This window comes from Dermacentor variabilis, chromosome 9, assembly GCF_050947875.1.
Source record: "Dermacentor variabilis isolate Ectoservices chromosome 9, ASM5094787v1, whole genome shotgun sequence".
Classification (NCBI taxonomy): domain Eukaryota; kingdom Metazoa; phylum Arthropoda; class Arachnida; order Ixodida; family Ixodidae; genus Dermacentor; species Dermacentor variabilis.
This window is the reverse complement of record NC_134576.1, coordinates 145,387,997-145,410,244: the sequence shown is the minus strand read 5'-3', so window position 1 is coordinate 145,410,244 and position 22,248 is coordinate 145,387,997. Positions and strand designations below refer to the sequence as shown.

The 22,248-nt window shown below is 44.6% G+C and overlaps 1 protein-coding gene across 1 annotated transcript in view; it reads right to left on the bottom strand.

Annotated features, from left to right (window-relative positions):
* Positions 1–22,248, bottom strand: part of cno (adherens junction formation factor afadin) — a 185,087-nt gene that overhangs the window by 1,814 nt on the left and 161,025 nt on the right. The window contains exons 20-23 of the mRNA XM_075669816.1: positions 21,644–21,707; positions 13,145–13,321; positions 11,859–11,948; positions 7,846–8,241 (exon numbers count right to left, since the gene is read on the bottom strand). Of these exons, the coding sequence (XP_075525931.1) occupies positions 7,846–8,241; positions 11,859–11,948; positions 13,145–13,321; positions 21,644–21,707 (727 nt within the window). The remainder of the gene's footprint in view (positions 1–7,845; positions 8,242–11,858; positions 11,949–13,144; positions 13,322–21,643; positions 21,708–22,248) is intronic.

Genomic DNA, 22,248 nt, shown 5'->3' with positions numbered 1-22,248 from the left:
CCGATTGTTTTTACGCCAGTGAGCTGGTTGGTGGGCAACAGCATTGTGATGTAGTTGGCGGGTTTGTTGGCAGCGTGCAGTAGAACTGGTCTTCATCCTCGGCAGCTTCCGCCATGTCTGACGCACACACACACATGCAGGCACACACTTTGCACAGAGTCAAGACGAAAACTACTGTTAGTCGCAACCCAAACAAAATTGCGGTTGCTTTTGACGTGATGATGGATAGTGATCTCGCAGTTTTGAAAGCAAACGACTAATGTGCATTGAATTAAAATGAAACTATTGCTCAGCACAATGATGGATGAAACCGCGGTTCCTCATGACGTGACTATGTATGGCGACTATGTAGTTCTGCAGGCACGCCGCCAATGCACACCATTTAAAACAATGCTACTGTTTGCAACAACTGCTGTGGATGAAGCCACGCTCACTATTGACTATACGGTTCTGAAGGTGCACAGCAAATGGGGTGTCACCCATGCTGGTAAATGCAAGAATAAAGGCTGTAAAGGCACTAATACAGCAGGCACGAAGCCTACTGTCCCGTTCAGCCGCACCACATGTAGCGGCAGAACGAGACCTGGACTGTGTGAGTATGCATCTGGGTGATTCCATGAGAGATCAACACGGGTCAAAAAATCGATATCTTAGATTCTATTGAATATTTAATATTTCATGCACATATCACTCGGTATCACGAAAGTGAATGCAGCTTCTTTGCCAAATGAATATTTTAGGAGAGAAAACATAGCGAAATTTTTCAGTGTGGAGGCGCTTATTTTATATGCACAAGGCATTGTCGCAAATTCACAACAATGTGAAATGCAACATGTTACAGCTACAAAGAATACATTTTTGTCTGTAAAATGTACACGTAAAGAAGGGTCAGCTAGCACTGTTTGAGGCTTCTGTGCGAAACGGAAGTGTTTTAGAATTTCTAACTGCTTAATTTGCTACAATTTTCAAAAGTTGCTATGTTTACCATTTTTTATCAGCTAATCCAATCCATGTAGCATTCTGAAATTTGGTGCACTGTGAGACCTTAACCAATTCAACAATTCTGTTGAATATTGTTACTGTATCACAAATTACCATTTTTACAATTCGCCTCAAATGTGAAGTTTTGATGAAAATGAACTCTATTAAAAAAAGAAAAAAAAAAGAACCTATCGTAAATATTTCTCAAAATCTTGTAAGCTGTTCATAGGCACCTGAAAAAGATTATTAAAAACATGTTGCATTATTTTGTTCGTAATGACAATATAGGTGATGGAAATGAGAGCTTAGCCAGAATTCAGCAAGGTGCTAAGAAGAAGGAACATCGGGGTTAAAAGAACATGCATACGTCTTCGAATTGCATAAACTTGACCATGATTACGACAGAAAGACAGTTTTTGTAGTTTTAGGCAGCTGGAACTATCTGCCAACTAACCCTGCCCTAACCAACACCAACGCCACTCCCCACCACCGCATCTTCGGTTATATAATGATGTTTATACAGGGTGTTTCAGCTAACTTTAGCCAGAGTTTATAAATATGCCAATGCACTGTAAGACGACGTGGCCAAATGCATGTTGCTCTTTTTTATATGTCGTGTGTCACGATATTTTTTGTATATTGCCTAATTATATAATTAGTCAGGAATAATTAACCAACTTCTGAAGTAATGAAGTTAGGCAAAAATTCCAATTAAAAGTTGTAGAGCTCTTTGCAAAACGTCCGATTAGACAGTTTCTACCTTTCTATCTACTAAGTATTAGTGTTTTTCAGCTTACTGCAGATGCCCGCAAAATACAAAAAAATACATCAGAAGCCAACAAACATTGACACCAAGGACAACACAGGGGAAATTACTTGTACTTATTAATGAATTAAAGAAATGATAAATTAATGGAAATGAAAGTGGTTGAAAAAACAACTTCCCGCAGATGGAGAACGATCTTACAACCTTCACATTACGCGTGCGATGCTCTGCCAATTGAGCTACCGCGGCGCCATCTTCCCCTCGACTTCCTTGGGTATTCGTGTTTCTCACTAGAATCCTGAGAATGTTAGACATAGCCACAACTCACAAACCTTGACGGCGGATGTGGAACACCCTTTCTGCTGTAGGCGTCACGAGTACAGGATCTTTTTGGGTGAAGAAAACTGGTCAATAAAACCACACATGCAAGCCTGAAGGTATCAATGTTGCCGGATTCAAAGCCCTCGTTATGTAGTGAACGAGAACAGGGGTTAACCGAGGGGCCCGATATTTATTAAACATTTCATAAGAAGCCAACAAACATTGGCACCAAGGACAACATAGGGGAAATTACTTGTACTTACTAAATGAATTAAAGAAATGATAAATTAATGGAAATGAAAGTGGATGAAAAAACAACTTGCCGCAGGTGGGGAACGATCACACGGCTTTGCATTACGCGTGCGATCGGGCCCATCTTTTAACTCCCTTTCTTCTCATTTATTATATAACGAGGATCTCGAATCTGGCAACGTTGATGCCTTCAGGTAGCATGCGGGGGTCTATTGACCAGTTGTTTTCACCCAAAAAGATCCCGTACTCGTGACGCCTGCGGCAGAAAGGATGTCCCACATCCGCCGTCAAGGTTTGTGAGTTGTGGCTCTGGCTAAAACTTTCTTGGTTCTAGAAGCAAACACGAACGGCTAAAAATGTGGACAGGAAAACGGCACCGCGGTAGCTCAAATGGCAGAGCATCGCACGCGTTATGCGAAGACATGAGATCGTTCCCCACCTGTGGCAAGTTGCTTTTTCAACCACTTTCATCTCCATTAATTTATCATTTCTTTATTTCATTTAGTAAGTACAAGTAATTTCCCCTATGTTGTCCTTGGTGTCAATGTTTGTTCGCTTCCTATGATGAGGTATGTTTTTGTATTTCGCGGGCATCCGCAGTAAGCTGAAAAACATTAATACTTAATATATAGAACGGTAGAAACTGTCTAATCGGATGTTTTGCAAAGCGCTCTACAACTTTCTAATTGGAATTTTTTGCCTAACTTCATTGCTTCAGAAGTTGGTTAATTATTCCTGACTGATTATCTAATTAGGCAAAATACAAATATAGTGTGACACACTACATACAAAAGTGAGCAACATGCATTTGGTTGCGTCATCTTAGGGTGTATCGGCATAGTTTTAAACACTGCCTAAAGTTAGCTGAAACACCCTCTATAATGACCAGTACATCTTTGGAGGCATTTACCTGCCATACATTCTGTTACTTGTGTACATTCACAGACAATTAGCCTTTAATTCTGTAGCACACAAATACAAACCTTCATTAACAGAAGGAACAAATCATCTATGCTGCAAGCTGTGCACACATGCTGAAATGAAATGAGCCATGTGAAGGTTATGCTAACGCTTCTTTACTCCCATTAAAGCGAATGAGTATTATACTAAATGCACTTTTATGCATAAGGCCGAAACTGCCTTTCTGCCGCAATCATGGTCATGTTTAGGCAATTCAAAGCCGTATGCATATTCTTTCTATCCCAACGTCCCTTTTCCGTAGCACTTTGCTGCATTCTGGCGAAGCTCTCATTTCTATCACCTAGATTGTCATTACAAACAAAATAATGCAACATGAACAGCCTTCTATGAGATATTGAGAAATATTTACGATGGGTTCTTTTTAACAGAGTTTATTTTGTTAAAATAGAGTTCATTTACGTCAAAACTTCACACCTGAGGCAAATTGTAAAAATGGTAATTTGTGATACAGCAACAATATTCAACAGAATTGTTGAATTGGTTAAGGTGTCACAGTCCACCAAATTTCAAAGTGCAACAAGGATTGGTTTAGCTGATAAAAAATGGTAAACATAGCAACTTTTGAAAATTGTAGCAAATTAAACAGTTATTCTAAAACACTTCTGTTTCGCACGGAAGCCTCAAACAGTGCTAGCTGACCCTTCTTTATGTCTACGTTTTACAGACAAAAATATATACTTTGTAGCTGTAACATGTTGCATTTCACGTTGTTGTGAATTTGCGACAATGCCTTGTGCATGAAATAGGCACCTCCACACTGAAAAATTTAGCTATGATTTTCCTCCTAAAATATTCATTTGGCAAAGAAGCTACATTCACTTTCGTGATACCGAGTGATTATGTGCATGAAATATTAAATATTCAATGGAATCTAAGATATGAATTTTTTGACCCGTGTTGATCTCTCGTGGAATCACCCATCTTAATATACCAATGTCCACTGGTGGCATACATGTCCGTCAATTAACCCCACAAGATTGATACTCTACACACATCCAGAGGCCTGGATGGAGTTTTGGAACTGGTATGATTCAAGAACTGCTAGCTAACATCACACATTCTCTGGGTGACCTGACGCCCTCTGTCGCATGTTCAATGACAATCTAAGAATTTAGTGCAACCTCCACCCTCAAAAACTGTGCTGCGCATGCTTGGGTTCCCTTTTGTGTTCCAAAACGCAGTTCCCCAGGAGACGCCTATATTGAAAGAAGTTTGCCTCACAGAAATGAGCAAACTTACTGTATCTATTCCAGTCTAGGCCTATAGTTGTTTTCAAATAATCATATACCAAACTTTAGGGTCGGCTTAGATTTGAGGATTTTAAAACACGCACCAGTTTGTAATTGAATATGATAAATATGGTGCACAGCTAACACCATCTAGAAAAGTCAGAATCGCAGCCGCTATTAGCCGCACGAGTAGCCAACTGAAGTACAGGAGCGACGTCGCTATTTTGACCTGTGTCGTATCGCCGTGCGGCATCTCTGTGCGTGCGGTCTGGCCCATAGTGTAGCATTATCGTAATGGCACCAAACAGGCGATGCCACTATAGTGCAGCTTTCAAACGAAAAGTTGCGCTAGCCGCAGAGGCATCATCAAACGTTCAAGCCGGGCGGGACTTCGGCATCAATGAGAAAAAAAAATTACCAACGATTACGTTACTTCCTAATGCGAAATTTGAGCGCAGCAAATAAGCTGTTTCACCTTTTGGATAGATTGAGGCAAAGAAATCGAGCAACACATGTATGCGCTATCACATAATTTTTTTTTTATTTTTCACACGTATTCCTTTAACAAAGACTCCACTAACAGTTCTTGACAGTCATGAAGGAAGCTTTGTGGTCGGAGAAATAGACTGATATATGTTCGACTTGGTACACCAATGCTTGATTCTCAAAGACGAGATCTATACAAGTGCCTCGCGAGGTTGTCACAGCCGTGGGGGAAGCAGAGGCTAAGCGCCGCCGCCGAAGCGGAGGCTCATCGCCGCCGTCGAGAGCAACCAGCAGTAAGCGAGGCTGAAGCAGAAGCTCATCGCCGCCGCCGAGAAGACCCTGCAGTTCGCGCCGCCGAAGCGGAGGCTCATCGCCGCCGTCGAGAGCAACCAGCAGTAAGCGGAAGCGGAGGGGGGCGGCGTGTACACCCAGCGGCAAACGATGGGGGCAGAAGCGCGCGCAGCAAGCGGACAACACGATAAAGGGAGGAGGGAAGAGATAGCAGCGACTGACTGATGCCGCTGACGGCGATAGTGAGTCAACCCCAGCTATCCGCCACACAAGAACAGGGGGGGGGGGGACCCTTTCCTCCTCTTTCTGCATGGCGGCGACGGTGTTCTATGCAGTCACGTTATCTTGACTCTCTAGCGGCGTCAGCGGCATCCAGCGGTATCAGTCGGTCGCTGCTAGCGCTGGGGGGATGAAAGGGGGGCGGAGCTGGTTACGAGGCCGACGCCGACGCCGACGCCGACGCGAAACCCAGGAACGGACGCCAAAGAGCTGCGCTCTAAAACGTCCGTTGTTGGAGGGTGCAATGGGGGATGCCTTTCGTGTGCACCGGAATGAGATGACAGCCATAAGGAAAATAAGTGCACGATAACAGAGAGGAACTGTTGACCGAGATTGCGCCGCATTTCAATGCGTGCGAGCCGTGCTGCACTGTCTGAGCTTGCGGACTCGGCTAGCAGTGATGATAACGCTGAGTGAGCTCGGCATGTTCATATTAAATAAATGCTGTTTTCATTTTGTGAACGCTGTCCTTCCCTTTTTTTTTTGTTCGACTTACGTTCGAGGCAAGTTTTTACATTTTTTATGGCTTCGGACATTTAGGGGTCGGCTTAGAATCGGGGCCGGCCTAGATTCGAGTAAATACGGTAATTGGGCTGGCACAACTATACAAATTCCCGAGTTTTACAGTGGTGTATTTGCAATGCATTCCTAGGTTGTCACCAACAAGAGTGTCACCTGGTGGTCGAAGATGCAAATGTTGTGCTGCTGCACTTCGCATGGCAGCCAACCTTAAAGGGACACTAAAGGTTACTATTAAGTCAACGTGGACTGTTGAAATACCATCACAGAAACCTCGAAACGCTTGTTTCGTACCAAGGAGAGACTTATTTTAAGAGAAAATGCGTTCTGAAGCGTCCGCGTACTTCTAGCACAGTTCAAATCGCCCGCCCTCCGCTCGAGGAGTACTGATATCATGGCCTCATAGTGATGTTGCGCCATCGGTGAGTAGAACGGCGTCCGCAGACGGCGCTACGGCTTTTCTGCGCAAAACGCGAACGTGCGGCCAGAAACAGAGCCAAGACAGAGCCGACAGCAGAGCGAAAGCGGGAGTATGGTGGCTAGCGGAAGGAGAAACGAATTACGTCCCACATTACGTCCCATGGCACACGGAGAGTCCGTTTTCGTTAAACTATAGGCTGCGGCGAGCTCGCAGCGTGGTCGGCGTGGTCTATGACAAGCGACGAGCCTTTTCGCATTCGCAACAGGGCATAAAAATGTGCGAATCGACGCAAAACTCGGCCTAGAAACATGCTTCGCCACAGCCAGGGCTCAATACGACCCAAGCTGGCACGACCCAGATGTCGTTTCCCGCACCGCCACCAGGCGCCGCTACTATACCTCAAACTCCAGCGCAAGACGCCCATAAGCTGGTACTTCATTCTATGACGCTAACTTCGACGCTCGTCGCAATGGACCCTGACACCGAATGATTGGCTCGCGATGGTGCGCTCAACTTCAGCCATTTGAGCACCGACGAGCGCGACCTGCTGCCGAGGGCTCGCACTGCCGGCGTCGTTGCGTACTACGACGGCGGCCTCGACACCGGCTCTCCGGAGCGGGAAAGCAACGAGGGCTTCCCACGACATCACATGGACGTGGCATTCTCGTTGCTTGTTCCAAATGAAAGTTTCGCGAGCCAGCGGAACCCTCACAGCACGACGCGATAACGAAACTACTGAAACTCCAAAGCGTGCGCGGCGCAGAGTCGAGCGCGCAGAGTCGAGCGAAAACGAAACCTTTCGAACACCTATATTACTGAAGGGTAACGTCAAAATGTTATTTTTTCTTAGAATCAAATAGACGTAGAAAAGTAGCATTTTTTTCCGTCTTATAATCGAATGAAATGATATTTTTAATACGAGTAGTTGAGTATTAGTAACACAAATTATAAGGAGTCCTTTCGTCATCGGGCTAGTACCGGAATGTCGCTGGGGGGTCTCAAATCGTGTCATGCATTTACCTCAATTTCTCGGTTACTAAAGCTCTGTTCGCGATTATATTGACGCCTTAGACGTTCTAGAACATTGCTCTACCACTTTAACTGGAGTTTCTGGTAACCTTTAGTGTCCCTTTAACATTGTTGCAAGATGGAACCACATGTCAACATATGTCACTTATCCATTCAAACTCCCTCCTTACATTTTTTTTCCATGCTAGTCTTTGTGTGAGATTATCTAGGCATAAACTCATACTGTGCTAATGCGGAGTTTCTCATGCATATTCTGCTCTGCAGCCATAGGCAGCCGTCACTGCACTTGCCTCAACAGGGGGCGCTTCAGTAAAGGACACCTTTTTGGAAGGTGGGGGTCTGCGGTCTGGCGGGGGAGGTGGGCATGCCGGCAGTGGCGGAGGCTGGTCATCATGCGGCTGGTGTTCCTCCTGCTGCTGACGCTGCTGCTGCTGCTGCAGTTGTTGCTGTAGCTGCTGCTGCTGCTGCTGTAGTTGCTGCTGCTGTAGTTGCTGTTGCTGCTGCTGCTGTAACTGGTGGTGGTGTTGTTGTTGCTGGTTTTGGTATTGCTGCTGCTGCTGCTGCTGCTGTTGCTGTCGGCGCTGTGCTTCACGCAGCAGTTGCTCTTCAGCCATGCGTTGAGCAGCCAGCTCCTGTTGCTTGCCACTCTCCTCCAGACGCAGCTGTCGTAGACGATCCTCTTGTTCCTGAAAGCAAATGTGCTGATTGAGAGATTGATCCATAAGACCCAGGGCTGCGAAAGGGGGGGTATTCTGTAAGAGTCCACCTAGTGGACTGTCCATTTCGGCCGCTGCTGATTGGTTAGGGCTGCACGTCTCCTCCTTGCTCATACAGCTGCATCCAATCAGCAGCGGCCGAAATGGACAGTCCACTAGGTCGACTCTTACAGAATACACCCCCCCCCCCCCCCCCCCGGGCTGAAAAATATGCCATGCTGGAGCAGTAATTTTGACTACTGCGCCGACATCTCATAGCACAGGCATCTTCATGCTACATGGTATAATTCCATGCCAAGCAGGCAACTATTCAGCATTCCTTTCTTGATTCTCTGCGAGTGCTATCAATGCACTGGTCGGACACTCCTTACAAGACTTTATGACTATGTAGCAGAAAGCACAGCTATGAGATTTAGGTCAGCACAATGCGTTGGCGGGCTAGTTGGTGCGAATCCATGAATACTCTGTTTAGCGCAAAACAACAGACACAAGAAAGACGACAGGACAAGGCGCCTTGTCCTGTCGTCTTTCTTGTGTCTGTTGTTTTGCGCTAAATGAAGTATTCAGGAGATTTAGACTCCAAGCAAACTAAATAAGCTGATAGACAATGCAGGCAAAAGTTACTGTATCCAATTTTGAACCTGTGTTTCATAACAAGGCGTTCATGTTGATAAACATTGGCCAACACCAACCTCACTTCATTTATGCACCAACTTCATGACTTGCACGTTCGTTACAGCTGTAAGATATCCACATCTTTAGAGTTCACAGCAAGGTGCCTTTGTCACATCTGTGACGTCCAATGCCTCTCTCCCTATGAACAGCTCTAACTGTACGGACTGTCAACCACTTTCAAATGCAAAGATCCTTTGACATCTGCAATGCTTCTCAATGGTGCAAAACTTGACAGTCATTTTAGCATACACTAAAGTTGATGAAGGGGAATGACTGCACGCTCACGAGATATTCATTTCATTACTTGACATTTTCATTTGAATGCATTCTGGGTTTGACTCACATCAAAAGGTGCGGGTTCAAGTGCCTTAATCACCTCTATCTTAACTATGCTTTATATTGAACGTAATGGGTTCGACTCTCGACCTTCACAACGTCAAGTGGAATCCAACTTGGATATGTGGCCAGTTTGCCCACATCTCCATGTTGGGTCATGGGTTTGAGTGCTTTAATCAACTTCGCCTTAATTAACACAAAAGGTCATGTTTTCGACACTCTTCATGATGTCTATGGGAATCCAACTTGGAGACATGGCCAGTTTGTCCATATATAAGTGGGTTTGACTGCCACCAAAGGTTGTGGGTTCAGGTGCATTAATTAACTCTATCTTAACAGTGCCATAATTGGCCTTAATTGACACCAAAGGTAATGGGTTTGACTCTCGACCTTCACGATGTCAAATGGAATCCAACTTGGGAGATCCGGGCGGGTTGCCCATATCTCCAAGTTGTTTCACTTGAATTTTGGTGCTATAATGCCTGATAATGAATTTTTCGCCCCACAAGCCCAAGCGACCCAAGCGAATGCCTTCAATGACTTATTCAGCACTGATCCACCCCAGTCGACAGCACCCCTCGACTACATATGATCGCGATTATCACATTATTTTTTTCTTTATCTGGCTTCACCTGAAGAAGTTTACAACATTATCATTAGTATTAAGAATACAGGTGCTGGTCGTGACAATTTTTCTGCTGCCAACATAAAAATGATAGTGCATTTAATCTGCGATGTTTTCTGTCACATCATCAATCTTGTATTTCTAACTGGGTTCTTCCCAACAGAGCTGAAAAATGCAAAAATTATTTACATCTTTAAGGAGATCAGCGATTAATCTCTAATTATTGCCTCATAGCAATTCTTTCATTTTTCAGTGTAAGGTCGTAGAAAAACTTTCTGCAAGACGTTTAAGAACTTATCTAGACAAGTTTGGTATTCTTTCCAATAACCAGTATGGTTTCAGACTAGAATACTCAAATGAATTCGGTCTAATGTGGCTAACAGATAAAATTAAATCTGCCATTGACCCTGGTAATGTCGTTAGAGATGCATTTATTGACCTTTCAAAGGCATTTGATTCGATTATGCATGATGTTTTATTGCAGAAACTGAAGTCAATCGGTGTATCGGGGCCCCCATTAGAACTAATTCATAGTTACTTGAATGATTAGGAACAAAAAGTACATGTGTCTGGTACCTATTCTAATTCCCACACCATCAACATAGGTGTTCCACAGGGGTAAATCCTGGGTCCGCTTTTATTTTTGATTTACATCACTAATTTTCCATAAAGTCTTGTACATTCTTCCTGTATATTTTATGCAGATGATGCCACTGTAATAACTGCCAGTAAACTAGAGATTTGATAAATGTTGTTGAATGGTTCAAAAAGAATAAATTAAATATAAATGCCAAAAAAGCTAACTTGGTCATATTTTCGTCAACTAACCGAATTATTCCTAACAATTCCTTTGTCTATATTGGTGATACTCGAAGTTATGCTAGCTCTAGTAAAATAAAACTAGATGAACATTTAAAGTTTAACTTGCATATCTCACTGCTCACGCAAAAAGCAGCATGTGCCATTCAAATTTTAATAAAAGTTCGTCCTTTCTTTCATTTTGAAATATTGTAGTCGCTTTATTACGCTTTCTTTCAGAGCAACATTGTCTATTGCATCTGATCGTGGGGGAACACGTATGTTACTCATTTATCAACCATTCAGCATCCCCAAAATCAAACAATAAGAATAATAACCTTCAGCAGCTTCATGTCCAATACGTTCTCCTTACTCTACTGACATGCTATTTTATCAGTTCAAAAACTAAACAGATACTTTCTCGGCATTCTTATATATAAATATGTGAATGGAAGGCTTGCAATTCCTTTACTACATACTAATCAGTTTTGCAAAAATCAGCTTTGCAAAATTAAATAACTTTCTCTTACCTAAACCCAGGACAAACAATGGCAAGTCTACAGCTAACTTCTCACTAGTATCATTTTGGAATTCCTTGCTTGTAGGTAGAAAGAAGAAATCCTTAGAAATGTTTAAAAAGGCTGTGCACTCATACTTGTTACACTCAAACACTTCTTTATGTTCACAATAAGTGCTCTTACATTTATGTATATATGTTTTATTTTTTGCTTAACTGAACATTTTTATAACTCAGTTTTCTGTGTTCGCCAATGTTTACCGAAATGTTGCTGTCTGATGTATGGTTTTATAGGAGGTCTTACTCTCAGTCTTGTGACTCTGAGACCTCCTCCTTTATTTATATGTCATATGCAATGTATTACATGTACTTCGATAATAAATCTTGAATCTTGAGCCATCTAAGGCTTAACAAGTTGAGCATTGATAAAATATGTAAAGTGACAATACAATGGGGACTGACTGCAGTTGTCCCATGCAATGTCATGTGTGCATGCCATGCATGCAGTCTTGTTTCTCTCCTATTCCTTTCCTCCGTCCCTTTTCCCCTGAACAGGGTAGCAAACTGGACGAGCCTGTGGTGACTAAGCTCCTTACCTATGCTTACTACTCTTGTCTTTCTCTCTCAAAAACTCACCTCCAGATGGCGGGGAGTAACCACATGAATTGGCTCCCAAGGATGCTGGGAGGGGCGCTCCTTCAGATGTTGCACCTCAGTTGTCAAGTCCTGGAAGCATTGGGGGGAAGGAAGGGGGGATGCAGGTCATAAAGTGCCCCGCTGTGTGGCTTGCCATTCACACACATGCGAGGAACAAGGGACACCTACTTCCCCAGAAGCTGGCAGAGCCAATCCTGTGTTTCCCAAAGCAGCATGCGTGGTACGCCAGAAGGCAGAATGTTAACGAGTGCAGACTGACACACAAAGCAAGGTGACACAAGTCTTCTCACTTTGACCATGCAATGGCTGCAGCAAAGTTCTGTCTCTCCATAGCAATAATGGCAGCTACAATGGCAGAAAAAAATGCTTTGACTCTTAGTGCGCTACAGCTGCTGCCAGTAAAGACGCTGCATTGAGGAGCATGAAATGCAATTTATGGATCACCAACAGTGACATCTTGGCACACACAAGTATTGTAATCTGTAGTATTATACTGATAATTGCATTGGGTGGAAATATTGTCGAGGATAGAGGGCGGGCGGACAGGACAGATGCTCATTCTACACATAAGAAATTGCACTATAATAAAAATAACACTACACCTGAGACTTCAGTAACTATATTTGAGTGGTTGCTCCAGAGAGATCGAGCGGCAGTAGAAAGGCTTCATAAGGAAGTGACTGAAGCTTTATTATGAGACTAAGTTTTTTGTGTGTACTATATAGAAGTCTGATGATCACCGCTACACCCTTTCTGTCCCTGAAATACAGCCTTACCACTATCTTACTGCAGCACTGCTGGAGCACTCTGAAATAAGCAGTCTGAGCACCACACATGAGTTTGAACACTTCTAAAGCAGCATGTCTTTTAAAGCAAATAGCTTTCTTTGACTCTTTACCCATTTTTGTGGTTGCTTGATGTACAATGTTCGGTGGTCGGACTCAGCAAGGCAAACATTCACTTGTTTGCGCTATTTGTTTACACTGACAATCATTGTTGATAGTTTCTGGACAAACTTTTCTGCAACAGCAGTGGCACAATACAAGTCGCTGCTACAAGAAACCAGAACATCTGCAATAACTAGCTCTGTGGTGAAGACTAGCCTGCTACTAAGCTTGAATAAAGAAAAGCAAGCTTTCTGGTTCTTAACAGTTCAGTAGTGTGTCCTGTGTGCCAAGAGCACTCCCATCAATACACTTGATGCAGCCAGTGCAGCCAAAGTGAGGAGACCCAATCGTACAACTGCATATAGCTGGCTCTGGCACCTGCTCCTCCTCGTCCTCGTCCCCAGCAAGTTCCTGTGCCCGCCGCTCAAACTCTCGTTCCAGCCTCAGGGCCTTGAGCCGTTCCTCTTGTCGGCTTGTCCGGTTTGGCAGAGACTCCAGTTCTTGCAACTCCTCGTCTCGCATCTGGCGCATTTCTTCCAGTCGCTGGAGGCGCCGCTGTACACACAGGTTGGAACGGTGAGTTCAGCATTGTTCCAGCTCAGCCTTTGACCCATACACATGTGCATCACGTCAACACAAGTGGATAAAATGGTTCTAGGCTCAATCAACACAGTTCGCAATAATCGACACATGCGGTTTTTACGCCCTATGAAAGGAACCTTACAATCTGCTGCAAAACCTTCTAGACCAACACACTTCATACTGTACCAATGCATAGCCATATGAAGGTGGTGTTGATCATATGCGCTGGTCTAATTTCTTAGCGGAAAGGTGAACACAGACCTGCACCCCTGTACCTTCCAACATCAGACCAGTGCAAGTAGCCATGGTGCAGGCCATCACACATCTAGTATTTTAGCCTTTTAGCACACAAAAATACACAGGGCCAATGTGACAGATATAGACAAAGATGAGCACTTTGTCTACATCTGTCGCACTGTCCCTTTGTTTCTTTGTGCGCTCAAAGGCTGAAATGGAAAACCAACATGCCTAAACTTACATTTTTTCAATGTCTAGCTTGGCCAGTTGGTTGGCCATGAAATTGATTTCAACATTTTTGTACAAATTTCGTAACGAAGTCACATCCGACTTAAAACAGGGAATCTACCAAATTGACGTTTCCAAATTCCCTGAGTTTCCCAGGTTTTCCCCGAGTGCCTTCGCAAAATTCCCTGAGTAGCACAGAACTTTGTTTTATGTCCCGACATACTGACACCATGTCACCCAATGCTGTCACTCTCTAGTAAGCATAAATAATAAAAAGACTACTTAATCCAGTTTGAATAGTAAGGAGTGGTGTCTATTTTACTCGGAAAGAAAACAGAAATGAGGGGCTAATAAAATACACAGCTAATGAAATATTTTCTATATAAAAAGGTAAAATACATTGCAAATCGAAATTTTTAAATACAAATAAAAAGATCCATACAGAAGCAAATATTTTCCAATATGAGCTACTTCTATCAACTGATAACAAGCTCAGTGGTATGATGCCCAAACTTTGTCACCAATTGAGATTCACTCTCAACAGCTCGTAAGTCAACCTCAACTGTCCTGACATACTCTCAGCCCGCGCACGACGCCTCAGTGTTGTGTTTCACTGCTTTAAAAAGTTTATATTGATTTCGATGAGGGACAGCTGCATCTTGGCGTCAGACTGCACTTTGCTTTTTCAGCTCAAGCTCCTTGAAAACGGCGGCAGCATGCTTCCTTTCTTGTTCATTCCTCAATGCGTAAGTCCTTTCTGTTCTTGTCCTCCTTCCACCACTAGTTTGCCTTACGGACTATTTGAAGCATCTTCTTGGTAAGTTGCAAGGTCCACGTGTGAGTTTTCGAACTTCCTAGGGGCGGCAAAAACATAAAAAAAATCGGCCAGTTGGAAAAAATAAATGCATGTTATTTACTGCCCTTAGGGGCTCAATCCGCCACAAGCACATTTGAAATCGCTCTGCAGGCCTGCCGGCACACGTATTAGGCATATTGGTGCTCGTACTGCATCTCGTGGCAACAGTCCCTTCACACGCTTGTTATGCTTCACTGCAATACTTTTGCGTATGCTTCACCAAGTAACATTTCTGTAAAGAGGCAAAACTGACTTTTGAAAACCGGCATTATGCAATGCATCGTGCTTCCCAAGCTTCTAAGCCAATCGCGAGTTCTACAAAGGTGGAGTCCTATGCTGACAGCAGCGAATTCTTTCAATAAAAAACGCGGCGCCCAATGGCAAGAAGCTTCATAGCGAACGTCGAAGCAGCTAGGCGTAGTGTTGCCGCGGTGGTGGCTACGGCTGCCAGCGGATCTGCATGCGAGAGTGCCGGTTCGAAGCGGCGAGGTAATCGAAATGGCAGCAGTGGTGGCTTTGATTAATGACGTTTTTAACCTGTGGTCATGGCACAACGTCCAGAAAATCGGACGGTGAAGAGTTCTTGCATTCGAAGTTTCAGACGTTCTGATACATTGACTCTATGGGGTACGTGGTGGTGCCGTGAAGCCGTCCAAATTATCGGGAATCTGGAAAGTCGGTCGTTGACTGTACAGTGGCAAGTCCTCCAGCCGACAACAGGGCGTCAAAGACGATTCATTACGATTCCTGTCTGTTACTCGAGCCAGCATTACCGCGACTTTCGACCCTTTCAATAAAATTACAGCTAATTTTCCCTGATGGAGGCACAAATTCCTTGAGGTTTCCCTGAGTTTTTTCAGACTACTCAGAAACATTGAGAATTCCCGGTTTTACCGGTTGGTAGACGACCTGCTGGAGGGTTACATATATATATATAAAAAAAGAAAACATACCCTTAAAGAGTTAACCCTTTGAAGGTTTTTGCCGTACATGTATGGCGGCGGTTTTCTGTCCCGCAAGGTCTTTGCCGTACAGTGTGGGGATGCGTGACTCTCACGCCTCCCCTGAGATCTAGTTTTCCCGCATGGCTCGTCTCCTGCAGGGCGGCTTCGCCCCCCGCGTGGCCTGGCGCCCGCGGCGGTTGGAGTGGTACAAGCGCGGTGCGAGAGATGGCGCGAGCGTCGCGCCGCTGCGGGGTTACTCGGGCGTCGGGAGACAAGGCGCTCTGGCTGTTGGGTTCGAGACACCAAGCGGGACGGTCGTGCCGCACGTGCAGCGACCCTCTTCCCCGGCGGGTCGGCGCGCGGCGGGGACGTATCCCGCGTGCGCGCCGACCCATGCTTCTGCGAGACCGCCTCGCGTGGCCGCCCTCGAATGCGCCACGATTCGCGTGACCATACACGCGAACAACCAGGCCTTGGGATCCAGCATGGGGCGAACATATTCGCTCGCTTCCGGTCGCGGTGAGTCAGACTTCTAGATTTGTCGCGCGCCCATCGGCATGTGTTGTGAATAGCAACTCGGCTAGCAGGCACTGATCTATGAAAGGTGCAATAAATGCCCTTGTGATTGTTTGCATACTGTGTACTGTCGTTCCTTTGTCCCAAGAGTACGGGTGTGAGAGGACCCCACATCTAGAGGACCCCACAACAGGTACGGTTTCGCGCCATAATGACAATGCGTGCTCCCTGGGAGGTGCTGCCACCTCTTAGGACTTATAAGAAGCATTTGAAATTTGCGCTACCTTCTTGGGGAGATAAAGAGAATTCCAGCTTCAGCGCGTCGCGCAGACTGCAGCAACACCCCTTTTGCGGTTTCGGTTTCACTGCGTGATCGCAACGGACGCGCGAAACGTCATTTTTCTCTTTGTCGGCACTGCTCTTAGCTTGTTTATCATCGCCACTTTCAGCGGCAATGCGCTTTCGCAGTTTCGGTTCTGCCGCGTGATCGCAACGGAGGCGCGCGAAACGTGATTTTTCTCTTTATTTGTTATTTATTTATTTATTTAATAATACTGTCAGCCCATGAAGGGCCATTACAGGAGTGGAAAATACAAACACATACAAGGATACAGTATGACAACAAAAAGCAAGTAAATGAACAACTGCAGACATTTCAGCAGGGACGCGAATCAGTTTAGATTCTATGCACCTTACAAACGTCCCCCCAAGAATAAGAAACAAAATGAACAGATACACCTTGGGCAAAGTTATGATATACATATTAGTTAGCGGCAAAAAGAATAACGTGTACACATTGCAAAAATTCCTCAACGCATGAGGCCGACATGACAGAGTCGGGGAGCGTATTCCATTCCGTAATACCTCTCGGGACAAAGCTGTACTTAAAACAGTCATTTCTGACTTGAGGGGGTGTGATGTACTGCCTATGACGATGTCTGGATATTTAATTTGTCGAGATTTTGAAGAAGTTGTGTTTGCCGACAAGCAAGTGACCATTAATGATAAGGTAAATTAGTTTCAGTCGCTCATACCTGGTACGTAAGTCTAGCGGAGATAAGTCGGCAAGCTTACAAAGTTCAGTGGGGGATTGGCAGTAGCGATACTTGTTAAATATGAACCTTGATGCTAACCTCTGGATTCTGTCAATCTTTTCTTGGTTGGATTTAGTGTAGGGATCCCATACAGCTTTAGCATACTCCAAGATAGGACGTATTAAGGATTTATAGGCTAAAATTTTGACCTCAGGTGTCGACGCACTTATATTCCATCTTAGGCTCCAGAGCACTTTGCTGGCCTTACCACATACAGCATCAATGTGTTGATTCCATCTGAGGTCAGAAGTGAATGTTACTCCTAGATACTTATGTTTATCGACTCTGCTAATATACTATTTATATTGTAAGAGTAATGCAAAATTTTTTTCTTTCTCGTTATGGACATAACAACAGACTTCGCTGCATTTAGTTCCATCTGCCAGTCGTCACACCATTTTTTAATTATTTGCAGACTAGACTGTAAATTGGCCTGATCATTACTATCTCGAATTTTATTATACATCACACAATCATCAGCAAACAGTCTGACAGGGACACTAATATTACTGGGCAAGTCATTTATAAAGATCAGAAATAAAACAGGACCTAGTACACTTCCTTGCGGAACTCCGGACACAACACGGGAAGGGCATGATGTGCACCCCCCAAAATCAACGTACTGTTCTCTAGATGAAAGGTAAGATGAAAACCACTGAGTGATTGCGGGGCTCTGAAATACAGAATTAATTTTTATGATTAACTACGGATGGGACACTTTGTCGAATGCTTTCGCAAAGTCGAGGAAGATTATGTCTGTTTGACCACGGGAGTTTCACGTTTCAGAGAGGTCATGTACAATTTCAATGAGTTGGGTGGTTGTTGAGAGCTGTTTTCGGAAACCATGCTGTCCAGGAAAAGACAAGTTGTATTTGTCCAAGTAAGAAACTAATTGTTTATTAATAATGTGCTCGAGGAGCTTAGAACACGCGCTTGTAATAGAAATTGGTCTGTAATTTGCCACTTCTGCTGTACTGCCACTTTTGTGTATAGGTATGATTTTTGCGCGTTTCCATGCTACCGGGAAGCAACCACTATCAACAGAGGACTGAAAAATTTTAGTTAGGTATTTAGAGTTCCATTCTGCATATCTACGTAAAAATTCATTTGGAATGCCGTCAGGACCAGGGCTCTTTTTAACATCAATATTCAGCAGAAGATTTAAAACGCCTTGTTCATTGATTTCAATGTCTGCAATGGGTGGTCTAGCAAGCTGTGTAGGCTACATGGGGTGTATGACCATTATCTTCAGTAAAAACGGATGCAAAGTAAGCATTAAAATTATCAGCTTGCATTGCAGCAGTACTGCAGGATTCTGAGGACAACTGTTTTGTGGATGGGTTGACATACCGCCAGAACTTCTGCGGCGCCTCTTTAAGGAACTTCGTAAGTGTCACATTATAAAACTTGTCTTTAGATTCCTTTATAAGGCATTTCAGGTCATGGCTCATGAGTTGAATTGAGATCCTCTTATAGGGGGTTGGATTCCTCGAACAATCCCCACGTTTTCGCCTTAATCTTCTCTTTAGATGTATAACTTCCCTTGTAATCCAAGGATTTTTCCTTTTAATTTTTTTATAGCACTTTGGTATGTAGTTTTTAATACAATCCATGACCGTTGCAAAGTAGTAGTCCCATAAATCATCTGTACTAGTATTTGACTCAAAGAGATGAACAAAATGGCCGAAAGAACGCTCTAAAAAGTCTAACACACCAACATCATTGGCAGAGGAAAACTTCAAAAATGTTTTATGAAGAGCACATGGGTATGGTACAGGTCCTAAGCTTAGAAATGCTTGCACCATTTTATGGTCCGAAAGACCATCCTCCGTTTTACATATTTCTAGATATGGTATTAAAGAATTTGACAGAAAAATTAAATCAAGTATTGATGACTTCGTCTCACAGATTCTTGTATAATCTGTCACTACCTGGGTTAGACCTAAACAGAAAGCTAGCTCCAAAAGCTGGTCACAACTTGAAACCTCAGTCTGTCCCGGTGAAAGTGTCGGCCAATCGATGCCGGCCAAGTTAAAATCACCTAAAAGTATAATGTTATTGCCTTGATGCATGTTAGACTCCATAAATTTTCTTAAATGCAAAATAACATCTATGGGTGAGTTAGGAGCCCTGTAAATACAACCAATAAGGACTTGATGTTCACCCAACTTTGTTTTGATCCAGACCGTTTCCATCGCTTTTTCGGTCTCGAGAATATCATATGGTACACCGTTCTTTATCAAGAATGCTACGCCACCACCTCGACCTTCCCGATCTCTTCTGACAATTGAATACCCAGGGGGTGTGACCTCAGAATCATTTACACCCTTACGCAGCCATGTCTCTGTTATACCCATAACATCTGGTTCATGCTCCAAGACAATGCTCTCTTGCAGGGGTGGCAGAAGTTGATTTCTATCTTGATTGGCGCTGCTCTTAGCTTGTTTATCACCACTGCTTACAAGGTATTCTCGTTCTCTGTGGCAACGCGCTTGCACGAGAGGGTGCCTCAGACCTCTGCCCAAGGCAGCCGCACGCAGAGAAGATGTCACGTGCGCGCCGCCAACACAACTCGTCGCTCCAAGAGGAGAACAGACACGCATTTTAGGTGTGCAGACTGCGATAAGGCACTGTGCTTAGCACCGTGTTTCAAGGAGAACCACACTTTGAAATACTATTTGTAATAAGATGATTTATTACGAGGCACTAGGCACAGTCTAGTAGTACTGGCAGTAGATGAACGCTGATCATGCGCACAGCCGACACAAGAGCGCCTTCTTCGTCTTCCTCTTCACCACAATGGCCCCCGGGAGAGAAGAGGAGCCATCCTGGCGACTTACGGCATAGGTAGGATGAGGGGGTCATAGTACGGCTTAAGTCGGTTGACATGAACCGTGTCACGCCCGCGATGCCTATGGTCGGGTGAAGGTGTCACAGGTTCTACAACATAGGTGACAGCGGAGGTACGGTCTATGACGCGGTAGGGGCCATCATAGCGTGCAAGGAGTTTGGTCGAAAGGCCAGGGCTGTGAGGCGGGACCCACAACCAAACAAGGGAACCAGTCGGGAAAACTGGTGTAAGCGCGTCGCTGTCACGCCGCAGCTTTTGACGACCTTGAGCAGCGGTCGTAAGAGTTCGCGCGAGCTGCCTACAGTCCTCGGCGTATTTGGCGGCTTCAGACACAGGCGTGCATTCGGAAGCATCGGGTCGGTATGGGAGCATTGTGTCCATAGTACACGAGGGCTCTCGTCCATACAGCAGAAAAAAAGGCGAAAAGCCAGTGGTAGCTTGTGTATTATAGGCATACGTGACGAACGGCAAAACAGTGTCCCAGTTACTGTGATTCGAGGCGACGTACATAGTCAACATGTCACCGAGTGTGCGGTTGAACCTCTCTGTCAAGCCATTCGTTTGCGGGTGGTAGGCTGTAGACTTGCGGTGAACGATGCTGCATGCAGCGAGAAGGGCTTGGATGACTTCGGACAAGAAGACACGTCCCCTGTCGCTGAGCAGTTCGCGTGGTGCGCCATGTCGAAGAACGAAGTTCCGCAAGATGAAGAACGCAACTTCGCGCGCAGAGGCTGCCGGGAGTGCGGCAGTCTCGGCGTAGCGCGTCAAGTGGTCGACACCTACAATTATCCATCGGTTACCCGAGGAACTGCAGGGAAGTGGCCCGTATAGGTCTACGCCGATGCGATCGAAGGGCCGAGCCGGGCAGGGCAGCGGCTGTAGCTCACCAGGAGGGCGCTGTGGAATTTTACGCCGTTGGCACGCTGTGCAAGCGCGTACGTACTGGCGCACGAAGTGATACATGCCGTGCCAGTAGAAACGCTGCCTTAGCCGAGTATACGTTTTCAGAACACCGGCATGACTATTATGAGGAGCAGCATCTGCCACCAAATGTAATAAGATGATTTATTACGAGGCACTAGGCACAGTCTAGTAGTACTGGCAGTAGATGAACGCTGATCATGCGCACAGCCGACACAAGAGCGCCTTCTTCGTCTTCCTCTTCACCACAATGGCCCCCGGGAGAGAAGAGGAGCCATCCTGGCGACTTACCACATCCACTTACCACGACTTCACCACATATTGAACATTTTGCAGTTCTGAGTGATGCCAACCCCAAAATACTGTTCCTAATTTTTTTTTTTTACTATTTATTCCCAACTTTATACAGTTTGTACATTCAAGATCCGCAATAAAGTAATTTGACCACCTGGGAAAGTTTTTTTCAAACTAATTCGACCCTCAAAGGGTAAAAAAGAAAAAACACACCCAGAATGATGCACTTACTGCACGATTCATAATGCCACTGCTGCTATCACGGTGCATGAACAGAGCAGTTATTGGAACTCTGTCATCTACACATTTGGCAAATCCCACGTCGATGTGCACCTGGCACTCTAGAGAACTCACCATCTCTTTCTCCTCCCGTTCCCAGGGCGAGGGGCTGGCCACCTGGATGGCATCTCGGGGTATCCTGCATATGCATTGTTCATCCCCTTTAAATAGGCCTTTCACACCATCAAAAACAATTTTATAAAGGCAGTTACAAAACACCACTAAGTGAACATTCTGCCACAACAGAGTTTAAAACTGAGGAAGTTACAGCCAAATTTTCACAAGTTTCATTGAGTGAGTGAATCAACTTTGCTAAAAAATTCTCAAATTATGTACGACCCATTCCACTATTAATGGGAACACTTATAATCAGTACTAATGCCAATATAATGAATATTTGTTAACTTTTATCACAAAGAAGTATGAAAGAATCAGTTGGTCATTCACTGATATGCAAGAAATTAGTGGGTGGGCTTTTTATACACCGTTTTTTCATGGGCGCCACCATATTGCTATGCAGTGGTGCCATCTATGGGCAGTCGGCATGCTGGCTTGGGCGAGCAGTCTGTTTTGCATGGCAGGTATACGTTCGGCGGTAGTTTATGGTGTTTCTTTTCGCGCTCATGCGGTCTGTTTAAAATGACGTGGCATCTTCTACGTGGAAAATTGTTCTGTGAGAC